The 21,778-nt window shown below is 43.5% G+C and overlaps 1 protein-coding gene across 2 annotated transcripts in view; it reads right to left on the bottom strand.

Annotated features, from left to right (window-relative positions):
* Window positions 1-21,778, bottom strand: part of jmjd1cb (jumonji domain containing 1Cb) — a 98,471-nt gene that overhangs the window by 58,642 nt on the left and 18,051 nt on the right. For both annotated transcript variants that reach the window (XM_079756933.1, XM_079756932.1), the window contains exon 2: window positions 1,336-1,527. In XM_079756933.1, coding sequence (XP_079613059.1) covers window positions 1,336-1,527 — 192 coding nt within the window. The remainder of the gene's footprint in view (window positions 1-1,335; window positions 1,528-21,778) is intronic.

Consider the following 21,778-nt stretch of genomic DNA (forward strand, 5'->3'; position numbering starts at 1 on the left):
ACGTCTCTCGTACTTCCACAACAACTAAAGATTTGCAGTGGTGGTTATCTCGTTTGTGCGAGCAAACTTGCACCAACACACAGTGCAAATTTTTGCTTCGCTTTTGGTTTGAACGCACATAGAGATAGTTAGTTCCCGCGAATCAAAAATGGAAGTTAAATGGATAGCAGCATTGAGCTATTATATAATCACACATCTCAATAGCATTGTATGTAGTTTGAAAGTAATTTCCAAGATATGGAGAGTTATGGGATATTCAACATAGTCAGCACTCTGACATAGGTCACTAAAGACTTGATCCCGGTCTAAGAGTCTGTGTCTAGCGGTGTTTACATGCCCAGGAGACAACAGAACACCTCTCTCCTCAGCGTTTGGTCAGTATTTCTATACATAAGGTGCATTACAAAGTACCCTGCCCTAAACAATAGCCTAACAAACAGAATCCAACCAGATTCGTATCATGTATCAAAATGTCGACACTGAAATAAAGCTCAAACCTTCTTCAATGTGTGTACAATGGTGGAAACTATGGCCCACAAAAGTACTGTTGATATATGGACAGTGTGTTCATTGGAGGTATTTCTTGCATCCCTACTGCGATAACAACAAAAGTGCGTGTGTGGAGTGTGAACAAGGAGGGTCACAATGCTCCGTCAACCTAACCATTGCCAAATCTGGTCATCTGGCTCCTCAGATACATACACACATCATGCACGGGGAAGACATCCCACTGTTAAACAGACTCACGTCCAGCACTGAAACGCCAGCGAGCAGCTTAGCAGAAAGGTAGGTGTGTGTGTGTGTGTGTGTGTGTGTGTGTGTGTGTGTGTGTGTGTGTGTGTGTGTGTGTGTGTTAGGAGACTTATCGCCCATTCTTGTGCCAGATGGCGCAGTGCTCTCTCTGTCATTACATAATGAGAATACTGAGGCGTGTTTCCCCAGGAACTTAGCGTATGCGTGTGTGTGTGCATGTGTGAACATGTGTGTGTGTGCATGTGGGTTTGTTTGTGTGTGTGTGTACATGTGTGTTTGAAAGTCAAACAGACAAAAACAAATGCACCACGGCTGCCACAGTTACACCACACTAAAAGCATGAAAAAAAGAGTTGAAACCACACTGTGAGCTGCAGCACAGAGGCAGACAGCGATGCAGAGCACAGAGCAGCACCACCTGATTCATCAAAGCCCTCTCTGAACCGGGCCCTAACGGGATCCTATGCAGCTCTCTGTTTGGAGAGTGTTGTTTGTTGTGATCTGTGGGTGCTGCTGTACTCACCCACTAATCACAGAGGAGGGACAGGAAATATAGTTGTATCAAAGACTAAAAGCTGCTTACCAGGGCGGGCCACTGTATGTGTTTGGCCTTGGTCCCCTGCATCGGGCCCCCTCCCCCCTGCTCCCTCTCCCCCCCGCCCTCCTTCCTCCTGGCCCAGACCAGCTGGTGCTGCAGCAGGAACAGCTGGAAGTCCTCGTAGACCTTGACCCACTCTCGCTTCTCCCACTCCTGGTCGTCAAACTCCACGTACACCTGCACACAGAACCACAGCAGGACACGGGTTAGCGGGCAGCAGTGAAAGCAGCGCCAAGGCTAGCCACAGAACATAGCATACAGGGAGAATGGAGCTGGAGACACTTTAACATGCCAAACTGTGTTCCTACGCTCAGTGTTCCTCCAACACACACACACACACACACACACACACACACACACACACACACACACACACACACACACACACACACACACACACACACACACACACACACACACACACATTCTCGGCTCTTACAAATATGTAGAAAATCTAACAAATTAATGATTACACGTCTAATTGCTGGTATGATGTACTGCCAGGATGCACAGAGGATCTGTGGGCCTTCCATGGTTCGGGACGTGGGTCTTCTTCATGCCTATATTCACGTGGACTAGCTAAGTATAGCCTGACTGTTGTTATTATGAGTGTACAAGAGGGGAGCGGTGAGTGTGTGAGGAAGACAGCAGAGCTCAATCAGGGGCGCTCGGTCCACCCCTCCCTTGCATCCTCCAGTCTTTATATTATACGCCCATATAGTTCTCTGTATAGGCAAGAAAAACATCACATGTGCCCTCTCCCTGATTCCCCCCTATTTATATACACACCATCATTTTGTGCATCTCTCTCTCTCTCTCTCTCTCTCTCTCTCTCTCTCTCTCTCTCTCTCTCTCTCTCTCTCTCTCTCTCTCTCTCTCTCTCTCTCTCTCTCTCTCTCTCTCTCTCTCTCTCTCTCTCTCTCTCTCTCTCTCTCACCCATTGCACCGAAGGCAGAGGAGAGAGATCAACGAGTGCATTTCTCCTCACACAGCCTCTCACACCGGCTCCGCCTCCCCTCCCCCCATCCATCCATCACTCTCCCTCAGTGCCCGCACCCCCACCCTATAATGCACCACTGCACACAGCTGAGAGATGATTCTAACCAGTAGCCATCAAGGGCAACCCATAACAATAATCCTTTTCTGGCCATCTCTCTTGCTCCCTCTCTCCCTCCACTATTTAAATATATACTTTTTCCCTTTTTCCTTTTCTTCTTTCTGGAATTCTTCCCACTCAAGCTCATCAGAAATGATTGCTTCTCTGTGCTCCTCTGGCCCTACTCTACAACCGTTTCTGAATATCCATTGTATCAAGATGAAGAACATTTATCCATTTCCACAAAGGACCACGGTGCTCCAAAGAGCCCAGCCTGTTGTCCTCAAGGCCGTTTACTGGAGACCCTGATACCTTTTTGCAGCTGCCTGAGCACATACAGGTCTCAGGTTTGTCAGCATTTCCACTGATTGACTTCCTCCAAATGATTTCCAATTGATTGATTCTCATCGAGGAACATGTTGCTCATCAGCAAGCCAAGCTTCATTTATTTATTATAGAGCACATTTTAATTGACCAAACACTCACACCCATGCTATTGTCTACGAAACACAAATGACTAAGAAGAGTATACCTCTTTGGTTCTGTGAATACACAATCCGTGTAAACATTTAAGATTTCAATACGTTTACTTTCCCAAAACAAGACACGGTAGCAGCCAATCGAGGTTTGGACATTAATATAGAGAACACATGCACACACACAAAATTGAGGCAGCTCATTTGCAGAGAGCAGATGGTGGGGTCAAAGGAAATAAATACCTAAACTTTAAGAAACTTTAAGAAGCATTATACATTGACCGACAAAGATTCATTTTCATGATCATGTACACAAACTTCCGAACAACCCCTTACTGTGTTTCTATTATCAAACGATGATTCGTTATGCCGTTTACCGTAAAGATTGTGAGAATTGCGCAGAGCAATATAAACACAGGCTGAAAATATCTTTCTCCCGATCTCACGGTATAGGTGGCCAACTGGAGAAAGCTCATGGCCTTCTGGTATGGTGTAGCTGCTTGCGTTCCCATTACCAGTACTTTGTTAGGGACGCTCCTGACTCATATCCCTGATGGATAACCGGGGGCTTTGTGCTGAACAATTAGAAAATGCATAGAAATCCTCATATCGTCATAATGAGGTATATTACATTCGAAGAGGCCAGAGATGGTCCGAAATAACATAATGTGTATTATAAGAACCAATGGAAATGCTTGATTTAAAGTAAAGTTTTTACAACAATATCTTATTTTAATTTAATAATACGATATTATAGGTGAATCCTTTGGCTCTGTGTCCCCACCGCACCAGTAACCTACTGGGGGAAGACCTTGTTGACAAGTATGAACCGGATTAAATGAAACAACTCATTTCATCTTTCATTTAATATAATCAAATTTTGATAAAATAATAAACAAATGTTTTAGGAAAGTACGGGTAGTTTAACATTGGTTTATAAGGCCTAAAAAATGCATGATCTAATTCTTAGATGCATATTTCAATATCAATAGTGCATGCGTGCTCTGAGGATTTAAATAGGCCAAAATGCAGAAGGGCTTTAACCGGCTTGTGTCTTTTGTATGACTAGCAGGTGCAGCGCCTGCTAGTCAAGTAACGGCAGCCTCCCTAGCATTCTGACACAGAACCCATCTACCATGGGATGGTGCTGAATACATGAAGCTCTTTAGACTGTCTCTTACTGCAGAGAAAACCAATATCACTTCATAGAGCGGTTCTGAATGCATTAAACATGCATAATTCTTTAAAACAGATCATATATACATCCTTAGGAAAGCTATCCATGTGAAAAGGAATTGATGACGTCTTTAGGAGCAAATGCTATGACACATAAGACACAAAAATTGGTATGCGCACGCACGCACGCAAACACACACACACACACACACACACACACACACACACACACACACACACACAGAATACCAATTGAGAGAGAGACATGTAGACATACTGATACATCTCATGAGTCTGTTGCTATAGAAACCAGAAGCAGAAGTGAGCATGGAGTGTTGTGGACACAGTCACACAATCACATATACACACAGAAAAACCCACACTGTATCAGTAGCTGGTAGCAGCATGGCCACAGCACACAGTGGAGCGAAAGAGGGCCAAGGACAGACAGAACAAAGGCAGCAGGGCGGACATGGAGCGTCATGGGGGCTGTGGTATCAGACCCCCACAATGTATAAGTATTAGTATACTACCATACACTGGGGATAATAGGGAGCTTATTGATTACATTCATCAATGCAATCTTGGAGTGCTTTTTTGGCTGCGGTTTTGAAGTCCAGTGCTTGACCCGGGACAGGCACACAGTGTCTGCCATGCCCATTGCCCAGCCCCACAGCCATGTCAGCTCATGGTCCATATAGGTGGACGCCCATTCCCCATTATAGCTTGCTAAAAAATCAAAAAGACGGTTTATATCAGAAGAGCGTGGTTTTGAAGACGGAACATTTACATTTTATCATTAAAAAGGTTTATTTAAGCAGGAAAAGCTAAGTGACAAACAACATGTGGTCAAGTGTTGTACAGAGCCCCCTATTTAGATACATAGGCCTCCTGACAGCAGACAGTAGTTCCCCAACACACACACACAGTGTAGTGACATGCGGGCCAACATTGTATGAGTATAGCACTATTATGGTACCTGCAGCTATATCAATCTTACTCTAGTTTTCTCCTCTTTCCCTCGATCTCACTTGTTCTCCTGCTCCGTCATTGCCCGAGCATTGCCCTAACCCCTCACACAAACACAAACAAGCTCATACACAAACACGAACACAAACACACACACACACACACACACACACACACACACACACACACACACACGCACACACACCCCTTCCTGCTGCCCAAATACTCTAATCTGATTTATTGAGCTTGACTGCACAGCAAACATCTAGGCTATCCTGACTAAAAGGACCCCTTTATCCCTGTTACACACAGAGAACACACACAGACACATTTACTGGGACAGACCCATGCATGCATGCATGCATGCATGGGTGTGTGTGTGTGTGTGGGGGGGGGGGGGGGAGGGGTGACACACATACACACACACACACGAGAATGCCAAAGTGGTGGCCTAAATATAAACATGCATGCAGCACTAAAACACCAACACACACTTGGAGACCATGAGCAACTTCAATGAATTGAACACACAAAAAGAGAACATGTTTGCCTGTAAATGGTGTGACAATTTAGTGTAATCACCAGCCGCGAGACTCCCCCTAGGTAGACTGCTGGACCTGAGGGTAAAGATCCACATGCTCTCCTCTGATGATCAGCATGTTGGGAATCTTCTCAGAGCGACCAACTGGTTCAAATAAATGTCTGCTTATTTTGGTGGGAATGGCTCAAAGGTCAATACATTACAAGGGATGTGGTATGGTTCTTGTTTTACAAACCAAAGGCATACTGACCCTGATCTGGTTAATGCATCCATATTAGAAACAAAAAGTTATCTTGTTTTATGATTCTGGTCAATGCAGCCACCAGCATAGTTTATATTGGGAATGCAACATTCAGAGCGGGGAGTGTTTATCAATGAATCATTCAAACATGAAAACAACATTGTCACAGTTCTAAAATTGTTTGTTATGGAAATATAATGGATATAAGTGGAAAAAGGAACCAGCATGCTCTGCATGTAATACGCAAAATAGGTGTGTTTGTGGACACATTTTTATTGGTTTGTTTCTCGTTCTGAATAAGCGACTCATCTGCACATTGAACTGTTTGCAAAGGGCTAAAGGTGTGTTCCTCTCACGTGAAGCAGAGCTAGGCCTGTATCAATGGAGGGGGTCAGGGAGTGCAGCGTTCATCTCTCACTAGGAGGGATATGGAAGGAAACCACTGGTCTGAATCTGGTTAACAGAGGCAAACGCCAATTTATAGATATCTCCAGGTATACCTTTAACGTTCTCGCAAATATTTCATTTGAATATGATTTCCAATTTAATCCGTGCAAGGTGTACTTGCTAAATGTACTAGTGTGCTAATACATAGCTGGGTGCTATTTTTTATTTACATTCCAGCTTGCTACTGTGCCAAACATCTGATAGCTTTTTCAGTCATGTACAATTGGCTATGGTTGCGGTCACATCGTTCCCCACTAACACGGTAACATTCACCTAATAGAACGAGTTACATTATAGCCCATGCATTGTACAAACTTCAGTTGCCACAATTCCAAACTGAGTTTCTTTGCATTTGGAATAAACAGTGAGTTGCAATTGGCAGGTCTAAAAGCAGAATAACCAGCGTTGTTATCTGGTTCTTCTTGAACTCAGACATTTCAATTTAAAACAGAGCAAGAAAGAGAGAGCGTGCATTTGAGGACTGGATGTTCAAGAGAAAGAACAGAGGGTACAGACAGAAATAGGCTTGATAAGAAATATAGAGATGGCATGGGGAAGAGTAGCAAACTATGCGGAACACAGAGAGGCTGTGGGATAAGGCAGAAGAGGCTGGGAGGAGAAGAGAAGCGCAGAGAGCAGAGAGAGCAGAGTATGAACACTGGAACCAGAGGAGAACAAAGGACCACGTGACTGGACTGAAGGATGCAGACAAGATGCAAGGATGGATGAGGAGGAGGAGGAGAAGGAAGATGAAGATGGTTGGAGGAGCTGAGGGAAAGCACCCAGATAAAGACGGCATCGGAATTAGAAGATGGCATGGTGAACCAGGAGGAAAATCAGGAAAAGTGTCAATAGAAGATACCATGGTGATCCAGAATGAAAATCAGGAAAGTGGGTGTGGTATGAAGAAGAGGAGTTATATGGAGAAGCACAGGGAGGCAGAAGAGATAGGTGTGCATCAGAGCATCATGTTTATAATGGCTTCCAGCAAGAGGGGATGAAACAAAGAGCAGAAGAACAAAAGGCAAAGCAGACTGATGAAGGGGAAGCAGGTAGTCAGTGTACACACACTCCATGTGCGCACGCACACGCACACACACACACACTCTTTTAAAACCTTTTGATGAAATTATATTTTGTTAAGACAAGAATTGACATAAGATATCAGTACTAAGCACCAACACAACGGACATAGAATTTGAGATATCAAACAAGAAACACACAAGAACATCAGATTGGGTCAGTTTTTGTAGATCAGTACAATGAAGGGACAGACAAAGCAGAGAGGAAGAGCGCCAGGAGATAGAGAAGGAACAGTGTGACTGAATCTGCCAGGCGACCAGCAGCCTTGGTAACCAGGTTGGAAACGCAGTAACCACCCCCTCCCTGACAACAGAGCCAAATGATGCTGCTGCTGCTGCTGCATTATACTGCACCAGAATACCAATCAGATCCACACAGAGACACAGAGAGAGTTAGAGAGACATGAAGAGACAGAGAGAGAGGGAGGCAGAGAGACATGAAGAGACAGAGACAGAGGGAGGTAGAGAGACATGAAGACATGAAGAGACAGAGAGAGTGAGAGAGACAGAGAGAAACAGAAAGACATGAAGAGACAGAGAGACAGAGGGAGGCAGAGAGACATGAAGAGACAGACAGAGGGAGGCAGAGAGAAATAAAATTAGATATAAAGTGTAAAATTAATCTTATCATGCAACATTTGATTCAAGCTGAACTGGTGGTTGGCCTGCTGCGACCCTAAAAAGCCTGCAGGGTCAAATCACATTGACACGAGGGAATGAGCATGTGTGATATAGGCACAGTGATGCAAACAGAGTAAGACTGACTGGTAGAGGAGGGATGGATATGTGAAAACAAAGAGAGACAGAAGACAGAGAAAGAGACAGAGACAGACATAAACAGAAACAGAGAAAGACAAAGACAGAGAGAGACAGAGAGAGATACAGAGACAGAGAGAAATACAGAGACAGAGAGAGACAGAGACAGAAAATGAGATAGAGAACGAGAGTGACAGAGGTAGACAGAAACATACAGAGACAGAGAGGTAGAGACAGAAACAGAGAGATACAGAGACAGAGAGAGAGAGTAGTAGTAGTAGTAGTAGGCAATAGGGCTGGGCGATATGGACCAAAACTCATATCTCGATATTTTTTGTTCGAATGGCGATATACGATATTATAACGATATTTTGAATAAAACGGGTAAAGTGTGTAGTTTTAACTCCACGCCACAAGTATTCACCATCAACCATTTATTTAGGTTTAGTTTTTTTTTTTTTACTCAACGAAGCACAGCTGTGCTTTAACAACAGATATGTAAGGGATAATGTATAGAACGCCGGTCATTATTGGGAAGTAAGCCCAGGCAGGGCGAACAGGACACCGACGTGCAGAGGAGTTGTCTTGCTTCGCCCTGAAGGGGCTTATTTTCGATAATGACCGGCGACGTTCTATACATTTTCCCGCTTATTACACGGCTACTTGCCTAAACAAAAAATAACTTCATGGTGTGTCTTTTTACAATTAATTTGTAACTTGTCAGCCGGGGCTGACAAGTTACCGGACTACTTGCGGAGTGATACCAAAGACGTCATTAGAGGCAAAAAATCCTTTGTTTTCCTTGACAGCGGTCATTTATACTAAGCAACGGTGAATTATCAAATATAAATTCAACGCCGGAAGTTGTGAAGGGCCCATGCAAGTGAACGGAGCGTTCCACGGCATTGAGAAGAGCCGTGTAATAAACAACAATAGTGTTGCCTGTTTGAAACATACGGAAACCGCACAGGGGAGACGTTCCCTCCAGGGCCGACGCTATCGGGGGCAACACCCTTCACTTTGACTGGCAGTGGTTCTGCTTATAGGTCGGAATATGGTCGGAATGAAGCGTCCACCGATTCTTGACAGGCTGGGTAGTTTATTTTTACACACAACCGGACTTGTTCATTACTTCACTAAACTGACACGCACGCTACCGCTCGCTCTCCTCGCTCCTACACTGACTCGCTGACGTCACACACGTACACTGCCAGTGATATGCGTGCGTTACTTTCTCGTGCTGACGAGAAACATTAAAAACATTTTTTTTACCCCATGTCCCTTTACGGGTTCCGTACTCTCTACCACCACGTGTTTATTCAAAGTTAGTTTTTGATGCGTAACGTGGGTGGGAGAACACTGCGTACATGTAAGGGGCGGGATTGAGCAGCTGAACATGGCTTGTAGGCTCAGAGCAGCGGTCGGCCTTATAAAATAGTGCTCACAAGGCAACATCCAAATAATATATAATATACCGGTATGGCGATATTGTCTCAACTACATATCTCTTTCAAAAATATACCACTATAAATTTTACTACCGGTATATCGCCCAGCCCTAATAGGCAACCCTACTAATGTATATAGTCAAATACTACACACAGGTCTTTCTAGCCATATGGTATGGTAGCCCAAGCCGTGCCAGCTAGTTACAGAGACATTTATAGGGATTGAATCATTTAGAGCCCTCCTAGCAGCAGTCTTTGTCTTGAGGAGGTAAAAACACAGATTCCTGGCTGCAGCAGCCATCCCAGGCCATGGGCCGCCCCCCCTTGTGAGCAAAGGTTTCTTTCATCAAAATAGAGTAGGACGCATGTTTCCTCTGAATGAGGGAGTTGAAGGCTCCCCCCTTGAACCACAACACAGGTGGCTCCAGGTCTGGTGTGAAGCCCGTTTGACAGGGCCCTGGCTGCACAGGCCCAGGATGTGCATTGAAGCAGCTCCCCCAGCGACCAGCAGCCAAAGAGTGAGACGTCATGATGGATTCCTCATTAATTACTCATCACTTCTTCCTTCCTTGTTCAATTATAAACACCAGGCACTTAAATAATGCGCCGCTGTTCTGTCCGTACATCCATCTTTGCACCATCTATCTACTATCACAGATCCTACGACACATTGTCCTTACACTACTACTGTACAACAGAAACCTTATCAACATGGGCTGGCAGATACAGTTGGGCGCCTTTTAGACGGCATGTCATACTAGACCGCCTCCAAATACAAATGGACTTTTCACAATAAAGGCTGTAACAACAGATATAGGATGATGACAACAAAGATCCAACAGGAAAAATGTCTCTTCGTGAAGCCTCAGTTCTTTCAATTTGTTTCTCCTATCCATGGTTAATATGCAAGCTAGATGCGAGTGCTGCAGGACTATTTTAGGCGCTGTAGGTAAGATCTCATAATTCGAGTGGTATTTGTTAGAGATGGTATAGCCTTCAGTCAGCTAGTGAGAATATCTGTTAATTCAAAGTGCTATACAGTTCAGCTTAAGACCGGTCCAGACTATACTTCTGACCAATCAGGGCTTTTCTTCTGTCATTTGTTTGAGGAATATCGTCAATCCGACGCCACACAAAGCGTTATAACTCCACCACAAGGGCATGAATGCAACAGACTCAAACTTGAGCAGGGAGGGAGGGAGAGAGAGAGTGACAGACAGACAGACAGCCTGACAGGCAGACAGAGGGACAGACTAAGAGACAGGCAGGCAGACGGAGAGAGACAGACATGGGTAAACATCCATTAGCAGGCTGGTGCAACCTAACTTCTAGGCTCCACTGGGAAAAGAAAGGAGCAGACCACTCTAGTGCTTTGTGCACTCTAAAAGTACATTTTTATCAGCTATGGGTTAAACGTAGTGTGTGTGGAAAAAAAACGTTCAGGTAGGAGCTGCATGTAGCACGGTGGCGTCACAGTGCTACATTTAAAGAGGTCGGAGATCAGAATTAACACGGAGGCCTTCTGTAAATCACTGCAAATTATCGACAGCGTAACCTATTCAAATGACTCGTTGTCAAACACCAATCAAGCTCAAAGTAGACAGTGAAACATTTTCCCAGGCTATAGTTTCCTATGTCCCCCGCAATCATGACTGCCGAATTGCTAACAGCTAGCAAGAGCAAAGATGGCCGCTGTTTGTTCTGATTCTTGCGATTCTGTTTCAGAAATATTGGTGCAGCTGGTGTAGGTGAGATATCATCTGATCAGAGTGAGCCAGTTCATACAGCCAAACAGATCTGACATAGGAAGGGGTCAGGGGAGAAAACAGAGTAGTAGATGATGATCTCCCACTGTGAGCTCCGTCCGAGCTAGCTGGCTGTTGGTGTTCTGTGGACAGCGCTCCATCATGCAGTGCTTTAGGATCTGAGTTCAACAGAAATCCTAACTTCTAGAAGCCTGACAATGAGGGCTTACAATTTTTTGCCAAAAAGAGTGATTAATGTTGTAGAAAACTATTGGACTGTACAATAAACAGATTTTGGAATATCACATTTTTAAGGTGAATTAAAGAGTTAGGACATGTCATTGCCTGACAAAAGTTTTATTCATAGATACATTCTGACCCTATGACACCATTAAGTTAATCATCCAGTGTTTCTATCTCAAATATATTCATTGTCTCTTATCCAATACAGCATAGAAGCCAGTGAATAAGGTGGTTTACTTTTGGAGGAGAGAGCATACAAATGCTCTCTCTCTATGTATTTTAATCATCTCTTCTGTGTATGTGTTCATATCTGTCCTCTTTTCCCATGTCTACCTCCTCCTCCTCCTCTCACCCCTCTCCCTATCCACCTTCTCCTCACAATACAGGCCTAATAATAGCAGTGTTGCATCGAGACAATCGCTCACTGGAATCTAGGGCAGTCGCTGCAGATGCAGCATGGGAAAATCCCACTAGTCCCCTGAAGAGTGTGTGTGTGTGTGTGTGTGTGTGTGTGCGTGCGTGCGTGCGTGCGTGTGTTTTCACTTTTCTGATGTTGGTATGGAAAGAATAAACACTTTTACATAATGTTTGCTAAGCTGTATTTAGTTTTCTTCTTGGGGTTATTGTCCGTAATGAATTGCAAATAAGAGATTCAACTGTGTCTAGTTGAGTTTTCTGACGTTGTACGGGACACACATGGAATGAGATTATACAGAGCATACCCAATACATCCAGAGAAGCTGAACATAGTTGATTAAGATAGTACTGCACATTAGGTAACCACACACACACACACACACACACACACACACACACACACACACACACACACACACACACACACACACACACACACACACACACACACACACGCACACACACAGGGTTAAACACATCAATCTCAGACTTTTCATTGATAAATTAGCAGAAAGGCTAGCAATATTTAAGTATAATGCAAGAGACTATTTTCTTTCTCCAATCTGAAACTGTGGTGGGTTTCCACAGTATGTGATGTTTGTCATTTTTGTCAATTGTTATATTTAGCTATACTAAATATGATAATTGGCCTATAGCATTGATGTACAATCTGTACAGTCATCTTCTTGCTGTGAAAGGGTGTGTAGGCAGTGTTCAGTACTGCCTCGTCCCACAGCTGTGTGAGAAGAAGTGCCAGAACCTCTTTGTGGCTGACCCACTTGATCCTGTTTGATAACGGACCTCAAGGCGGTGTGTACCCTCCACAGTGCCTCAGGAGAGGCCATAACTGGTACCAGCGTAGGTCAGTGTTTTATGTCATCAACCGCGACGCAGTCCCTGGCCCCGTTAACATGGTAAGACCCGTATGACCCGTGTGAACAGGGTGTGAGGGCATGCGATCAGGAGGGTCTCCGGGCTATCTCTCAGTATGTTATTCTGAAAAAAGGTTGCAATACGAGCATTGAATCAATAGCTGTGTCAAGTTCCACTAAATGCCCTCCAACTAAATGCATTGGGATGGTACGTCGCTACTTGAAAAACAGCTGACCTGGCTGCGGCCCTAACCTCAGGTTATATTCTATTAGCTAGAACCAGCAATACGAGTCCATCAGCCTGTGATAATGAAACAGATAAAGGTTTGAGAGTGTGGAGATGGAAGAGTTCTGATAACTTTAATACTTCAGTTCAACCAAAATCGATCCTCACATTGCGATCTGAACAACCCAAATGTAACCCTGTTGGACCAGTGGTATGTTTTAGAGTTGTTTAATAGTTTGCGCTGAACCCAAGAAATCCTAGTTAAGGATAAGCTGGGATGACTATAACAGTGAAGCAATAAGCCAGAGCAGGGACATATTAAACAGGAGGAACCTCCTCCAAAGAGCTCTGCTTTAAAGTGTGAGCCTTAGGGTCTGTTGGCTGCAGCGTTTAGGAGTTGTGTTGAGGCTTTCAATAACCATGCTCACCAAGGACTGACCAACAGTTGAGCGGCTTAACCATAGGCTGACGGTGTGGCGTTAGCGTTGCTTGAGGTGTCCTTTCAGTGTCATCAAAGTGGACATGTCAAACACATTACATTAACCTAGCACTTGGCTGTAGTTGTTTGAGCACGCACACACACTGCTGATTGGTTCACGTGATGGTCCTATGTTGACGACTCTACTACTGATTCATGTGACTACAGTTAAACCAGAGTGTGGGGGAGGGATAGTCTTTGTGTGTGAGAGGGCAAGAGACTTGGAAGACAAAGCTAGAATGTGTGTGTGTGTGTGTGTGTGTGTGTGTGTGTGTGTGTGTGTGTGTGTGTGTGTGTGTGTGTGTGTGTGTGTGTGTGTGTGTGTGTGTGTGTGTGTAGAAAGAAAGCTACAGGGGGAAAGTAAGGGGAGGTCTGACATTTTCCATGCACAAAAATACACACCTACAAGCACGCAAACACACACACAGTTTTAGTAGAATCAGCGAACAAAGAGGATCTCTGTTTCAGCATGTGGAGCATGCAGGACTAGGTCTGTATTGAGTTACGTAGAAGCCATAAGTGTATTCGAGAGAGAGAGAGAGAGAGAGAGAGAGAGAGAGAGAGAGAGAGAGAGAGAGAGAGAGAGAGAGAGAGAGAGAGAGAGAGAGAGAGAGAGAGAGAGAGAGAGAGAGAGAGAGAGAGAGAGAGAGAGAGAGAGAGAGAATAGGAAAGAGTGAAAAGGAAGGGAGAAAGGGAAGGATAACAGCAAAGAAAAAATCGGGGCGAGATAGTTGACCTAAATTTAACCACCGCTTTCTCTAGCTTGATGCTAGTTTTCTCTCATACTAAAGTTGCTATACAATTATTTAAAGTGTAGGTGAACCCCACACCAACTTTGGCGCCTTCTTTCTAAGCTAGTACTGTTGTTGTGAATGAGCGTTATGGTAAGCAATGTCCAAGGAGCATGACCCTCGCTCTGAAAAGGACATCAAAATCAACCTCCCTCTTTGGGAGGTAACGAGTAAAAAATGGTTGGTGGGGACTGGCAAAAGATTCAACTCTCTCTTATATTAGTTACATTTACTGAATGGAAAAGATTAATGTTGTAGATCATGTTAAGACATATAACCCCGTTCAAAACAGAAGCATTACAAGATTTTGGCTTCACAACCCCTTTAAGATTATTCATCTTTCAAATGCAGTATTTATTATTGAAAAAATGTAATAACAATTCAACCATTTGAAATGTTTATCAAAAATCCACACAATACGCTGCTCTTCTTTTTGCATGTTCAGTGATGATGAGAACAGTGCCAACCTGTGCTGTTTCCAGAAAATCTTTAAAAAATAAGCTTGGTTGCAAGCAAAATGATCTCCCAAAAGCCATGGCTCATGAAGATCAACAGTCGCGGGTTAAAATCAGTCCTCAGCGGAGGCTTGAGATGGGTTCACTCGCGCTACACTCATGGTGGCCAGCAGCCATAAAATTGGACGAGAGGAGCTCCCGGAATCAGAACCTGTCCAATAAAGGGAGCTTGTTTACAGACATAAGAATCTGTATTGATGACATATCATGTCAGATCACCCAATGAGCATCGGCTCATTAATATCAACAGTAGCAGATTTCACATACTTCCTTGAGATCAGGTCACTCGGTGGGAAAGAGTCTCATGTCAGACGAACCTTTAGGTGCCTCTCCCGGCAATGTGATGGCTTCCAGTCACAACACGGCCGTACCAGCAGTGACCCGGAAATGTTACTAGGTCTTAAGCAGGCTAATTGCCGGTGCAGATTTCCCGGAATATCGATCCATGTTCCCATTCATGCCCCCATGCAGGAAATGTTCTTGATCTCTACGGGTGAGAATGCATGGGTGAAAGGGGCTTAAGAAAGAACAGAATGAGCGTTGTTTTGAACGTTAGAAAACAAGAATATATGTTGGTATATATAAGGATATAAAAGGAGGAGGAAAATTGGAAATTGCAGAAATGTTCAAATATGTATTATTGGTATTGTTCATTCATATAATGAATGCTGCGTGCGTAAAACTAGGTTGAGAATGTTTTCTTTCCAATTGGTACCTTAGCTAAGGATTCTTCAGCATTACCTCCAAAACCCGAGCCCTTTCTTTCCATTCCTCTGTGCTGCCTTCATCTCTCGGTGTCTTTATGTTGCGCTACTCGTGTGTGGCAGTGAATAGTAATGAGCGCTCCCTCTCCGTTAAGCAGATTGTTGGGCAGGGGGCCCACCCTCTCTGCACAGAACCTACATTAATATGCACACAATGCTGCCGCTGTGAGCCCCTGTAGGAGACGGCTCCTGTAACATGATGGGCCGTAATGAGGTCACACGGGTGTCTGAGGGTATGGCCAAACAAGGGGCCTTGGGCCTTTCATATCCAGGGTTCTGCAGACGCATTGATCGCATTTCATAGACTTCATTACATATGTAAACTAGATTTATTCATCACCATTTCAAAGTATTATTCCTTAGTTGGGGTGGAACAGGTTTTGTCCAGCAATATGAAATCACTGCAAAGGATTTTCTAGAAAACTGACGTTTGAATGGCAGTTATGGTGGGGAAGAGGTGGTGGACGGTTCATGTGTGAGTGGCGATTCCATCTTCCATAGAAAGACATTAATTAGCGTTGTCTTTAAACAGTGAATCTTCGTCTAGGTTTGATTGTGTGAGCGTAATTGCGGGATGGGGTACTAAATGGGTGATACCACCGCATTGCTTGGCTTCTAGAAGGAAAAGCCTATAAGGCTTTTCTTGTAAGTTCTACATGTGTTTATTTGTGTGTTTTTTTTTAAATTGTCTTGAGTGTGCTGTTTGCTGTGTTATATTTGTTTTTCAATAAATATCTTTATTGTTTGTTGGAGACCCCTTTGTGTAATGGCAGTGGCCTATCCAATCATTTTCTCTTTGACTGGAGCCCATTCTAGGCCCCAAATCGAAGCGGTTTCACAATGTCAGGTAAAACGTGTAGGCAGCATTTTGAAGGCAAACTGTGTCAACAGCAGCTGTCGTACCACACCATCATGCTGGTGATAATAATGATCCATCGGTAGGCTACTCGCTATTGCAATATTGCTGTTCCGCATTTTTTTCTATATGCTGAAATGCATCATTCACATATTCACAAATAATCAGCCTAACGCTTCTATATTCTCTTTGTGTCATGGTCCTAATGCGTAGACTGAACAGAGCTCTCAGTCTACCCACTGTTTCAAAGATGTATTATATTAATTACAGTATACAATATTTGTCTATATTATAGTATATAAGGCAGTAGTTGATCAAATGCTGACATGAGCAGACGCACGCATTGTCGTCCTAAGTCATACGAGAGTTGGTAGAGGCGGTCATTTAGTGGAGTAGCCTCTCCTTCAGACAGCTGGGGGAAACCCTGATAAGACACTTGATTATTCTCAAGCCTTTAAACCACATTCATTGAGCTTCATATGAAAATAAATATATCTTATGGTTGGGCGATGGGTCCACGATGGTTCCGGTCTGATGAATCATAACCGACCATGCTAAATCTTAGTGGAGGACTCCGCTAGTTCTGTATGATTGATATTGACAGCCTTGTTGCAACACAGTGGCGACCTTCCTCCTTTGTCTCATCCACCTCCTCCCCTCATGATAAATCCTGACCTGCACCTCAACGGCAGCCATGACATTGCTGGATGTCATCCTGGAGAACTGTGATGTAACACACTCTGAGACCGACGTGGCACTAGGAACCTTGTTGGTTTTACTACAAGCATTAAACACAAAGAAGAAGAGGAAGAAGAAGAAGAAAAAACTTTTTCCTTTTCAGAAATAAGGTTCCACGGGAACAGCAGATTTATTTTTTATTGGGTTTTCTCTCAGATGACCGAGGGACCCGCCCGGCAGCGTTAACAAGGTCCACCTATGCAACTTCAGGGAAGCATTTTGATGGGATAAAATAAAACCAAAATCCACAGTAATCCTATTGAGACTGAATGTTAGCTGCTGAAGCTAACCATGCAGGAAAAACCAAACCTAGGATTCTGCTCCTTAAAAGGGACCATTAGCATAGGCTACGAAATGAGTAATAACCCTGAACAAGGGAGACATAAAAGGTCACTCCACGTTTTCTTCTCTTTAGGTAAAGCATGCCATTAACTCCTATCTGGCACGTCCTCATAATGGCCCATTAGCAGTATGGCCTTGGAGAATGAATACCAGTAGGCCAATCGTATAACAAACACCACACAAGAAGAGGCCTCCCGACGGGGAATACAATGGCCAAGACACACCAATACACTCTTACATGTTCTCGGCAGACAATGCTTTGCTCTAAAGCCCTTCATCTGACCATTCAGACCACTCCAGTATGTAGCAGCTGTACTGGTTTGACCTGTTATCACCAGGTAGCATTGCTAGCGATATGGGTGGAGCTAGCGATACAGCGGACCACTGATATAGTTAATCGTAGTGTTGATTAGAGACCGCCGAACATAAGGTAGTGCAACACTGGCATTTTATTTTTTTATAAGAATATAACCTCCAAATTGACATTGCAAAGGAGAAAACACGACGAAAAAAATGTTTTTAAAAAATATAAAAAATGTTTCTAAAATAAATTGGCTACCCTAACTATTAAGATACACTATGTAACATTGACACAGAGCATTTCAAGTGTGTCCAAATTCACAATATTTGGAGAGAGCACACGGTCCAAATCTCAACAAGGAAGCAAACTTGCTTATAGTTTGAGTGACAATATTCTGGCATGGTTTACAACAATTTAGTCTATCAACAGTCAGTTTTAATATTAAATGTAGTCTGTTTTTGTTAAACCCACATTTATTTGATCTGGTTTTTACTGTTCTTATTTACTTACTTCTTTAACGAGGGGTGGGCGATATGGGCAAAGGATGTAGTATTTTTGACAATGTCGATATTTGTCAATATTCTTCAGCTTTCCAAACTTTTCTTCTGACACAACGTCAATTTGATAAGCTAAAGAAAATAGGTATTTTGTGAATGGACGTCGCAAACAGACATCTTAGGCTCAAAAAGATTAACAAAATGTATTATATGGAAAGGATCCCTTCTACTATAGTATATCCTACTATATCCTAGACTATTTTAATTTGAACAACAATGAAACCTGGGGAGACTAAAATAACAGTGAATATCATAAATGACGCATAATGCACCTGCTTGTCAGAACAACAATGGCGACTACTCAATTTACACAACCCATAGTCTTTTAAGAGTCCCGCGAATAATTAGTAGACCATGATGGGTCAGTCCACATATCTGGCAATGCGGGGAATGCGGGGAGAATAGTAAATCATACAACAAAACAAAGGAGAACATAATGGCTTTAGCATTGTTGCCAGTATTTTGACTTGGCATGTTTCATTAATCTCTGATGACATACAATGGTCATTTTATGATTCAGTACAGTTGTTACATTTAGCTCCTTTAACAAACTATTTAGAAAATGTGTAAACTAATGTCATCTTAGATATGCTGATGTTGCATTATGACTTTCAACCCCATGAATTTACGTTGAATAAAACATGATAGGAAAATATGTGAAATATCTTCTTTGGCGGCACTGTTGTTTGAAGTAGTAAGACAGATAAATAAGCATCCAAGCAGCCACGAAGGCTCTAGTCATAATGTGTCGACAGCACCTAAATAGAAGCGTGGTTAGGGCAGGCATTAGTGCCACATGTGCAGTGTGCAAACACAGACAAACACACACACCCACACACAGACACAGACCACAGGGGTTAGATTAAGTAGTACAACTGTCTCCGTACTCTCAAATCAACGCCTTCCCTCCTCTCTGGGTCGCCTAGCAGGAAGTCATGGGGATGTAAACAAACACCAGAGTCACTGCTGACAGCAGCCTCTCTTTCAGACTCAAACAGCCAAAGATGACCTCATCGGGTTTGTGTTTGAACTACCAAAGGTTGAATGAGCGATTTTTTTGTTGAATGAGGTGTTTTGTTATCAGCTGTAGTTGGAAGTGGGGATTGTTAAGGCCATTGTTCATGGTCAGCATCGTCTTTATGATATTCCTGTTCTAACACAAGCATTACCGCTCTACCTACGCTTTCTTACCGCCCTCAAAGATCAAACTTTCTTACCTTTGACGTCTCCTGTCAATATAAACGCAACCAATCAAAGTCCAGTTTTCCAGTTTTTAGGTGCAGGTTTCCATGGTGACTCATACCAAGATTAACAATGTTTTTCGTTGCGAGATAAAAAAAAAGTGGCTCATTGACGCATCGACTACTTTGCCCTTAAGACCTTTCCCCCTCTAGGGATGAGGGAAGCACTCTGCAAATAAACACAACAGCTAGCTAGTAAGACACATTGCCCTGCAGGACAAACTGCATGCTTGCATGACTTTACGTAGCAGATATGAAAGAAATGATATGAGCTCTTGTAGGTGATAGATTGTTAGTATTGTGTTGTGAGTTCTGTTGTGCAGGTCAACCCACTGACCAGCGGGGAGGCCTGGTGTACCTGGAGCCAGGATGGTGCTAGGGGGTGATCTGGGGTGGCCTTCAATGCTTCCTGAAAGCCCTGTAGATCTAACACCTTCCGATAAGCCCCCCTCCTTCTACAGATCCCCCTGTAAACCCTTAAAGGTCCCATAGCATGCTACTTTATGGATGCTTTTATATAGGGGTTAGTGGGCCCCTAATACAGTATTTGAACGCGTTCAAGAAAATTCAGCCTTGGTGCAGTATTACAGCCACTAGGAGCCAGCCCACAATAAGCTTTCCACAATCGTGCTGTTTTTTAGAGGCGGGTCAAGGTGGATGGTGGGGGTGTGGCCCTGAGCAGCTTGCTGACATGGTAACATGCGCTAGTGTTTACAGTGGATGTATCGCAATGGCTCGGATTCATAATATCATCCGGAGGCACACACAGCTTTTGGCCGTGTTATGTCAATTAGGGATGCAACGGTATGAAAATTTAACCTCACGGTTGTTGTGACCAAAAGCATCCCGGTTTTCGGTATTATTGCGGTATTTTTAAATACCCAAAATATGCCCATACTTCAGACTTAGTCCTCTTAGAAGGTAGGGATGGGCAACGATCGTCGAATAGTCACGTAGGATAGCGAGTCACGTAGGATATTGAATAATGAATGTGACTATCGTTATTTATTACATGGCTCTTCTCAATGCTGTTGAACGCTCTGTTCACTTGCATGGGCCTTTACAACTTCCGATGGTGAATCATTTTTTGATGATTCACTTGGTAACTTATCAACCCCAGCGTCCTCGGTTGCTAAGCGACGTCAACGTCTTTGGCGGACAATTTCCCTGCTGATCAACACTGCGAATGCTGGTAACAAATAAATTATAAAAAGACACACCGTGTCAAGTAATTTTTTTGACGTGACTAGTTCACCGTCATGCAGGCTGTGTTCAGTAAAATAAATAAATAAATAAATAGCGATCTGTTTTCGGCGCATGTAGGCCTATCTGCCTAAGCCCACGTTGAAATAAATTTGATGTTGAATGTTGATGGCGCAGTTGGTGAAATAAACAGATTGATTTCATACAAATCAGAAAAGCCTCTCCCTGTGTCATTGTGTGTATAGTATTCGAATATTATTCGAATACTTCTCAGCGAATATTGAATAGTATTTTTGCCAGAAATGCACTTCCCTATTAGAAGGCTAATGGATGTCTTGAGCGCTGTCGTCTCCTCCTTCCGCCATGATTCCAACTTCAAGAAACTTAAAAACATTATGTCGTAGGCTACACCGTGCGCCTGCGCGGCAAATTAAGATGACTCAGATGAAGCGCTGGGAAGGATTTAAGCACACGGTTTCCACACCGCGGGCGCGGTTATCCACCGAGATAATAATTTTATTTGAAATGAAAACGGTAATTGTTATTGACAACATTTTTATCAGGGTTTACCGTTACACCGGTAACTGTTACATCCCTAATGTCAATATTCTAGAACACTCCGGGTGCTCCGGCACGCGTCCTGGAGCTCTATATCTAATTTAAAGATATCTATATAATATATTTTCTCACAGCCAAAAGCTGTGTGTGCCTCCGGATGATAATATGAATCTCAAACGACTGTGTCGGGTTCCACTTCCACTTCAATCTGAAGTACAGACTGAGCAGCGACATTGAGGATAAAGGGATTGTTGCCGTTTGCGGACTCCCGGTACTTCCACAACGAGACTCGTAGTGGGGGTTATCTCGGCCATGGTTGAGAAGGAATTTAGGGAAAGGAACTTTGGCTT

This window comes from Pollachius pollachius, assembly GCF_949987615.1.
Source record: "Pollachius pollachius genome assembly, chromosome: 19".
In the NCBI taxonomy this organism is placed as follows: Eukaryota; Metazoa; Chordata; class Actinopteri; order Gadiformes; family Gadidae; genus Pollachius; species Pollachius pollachius.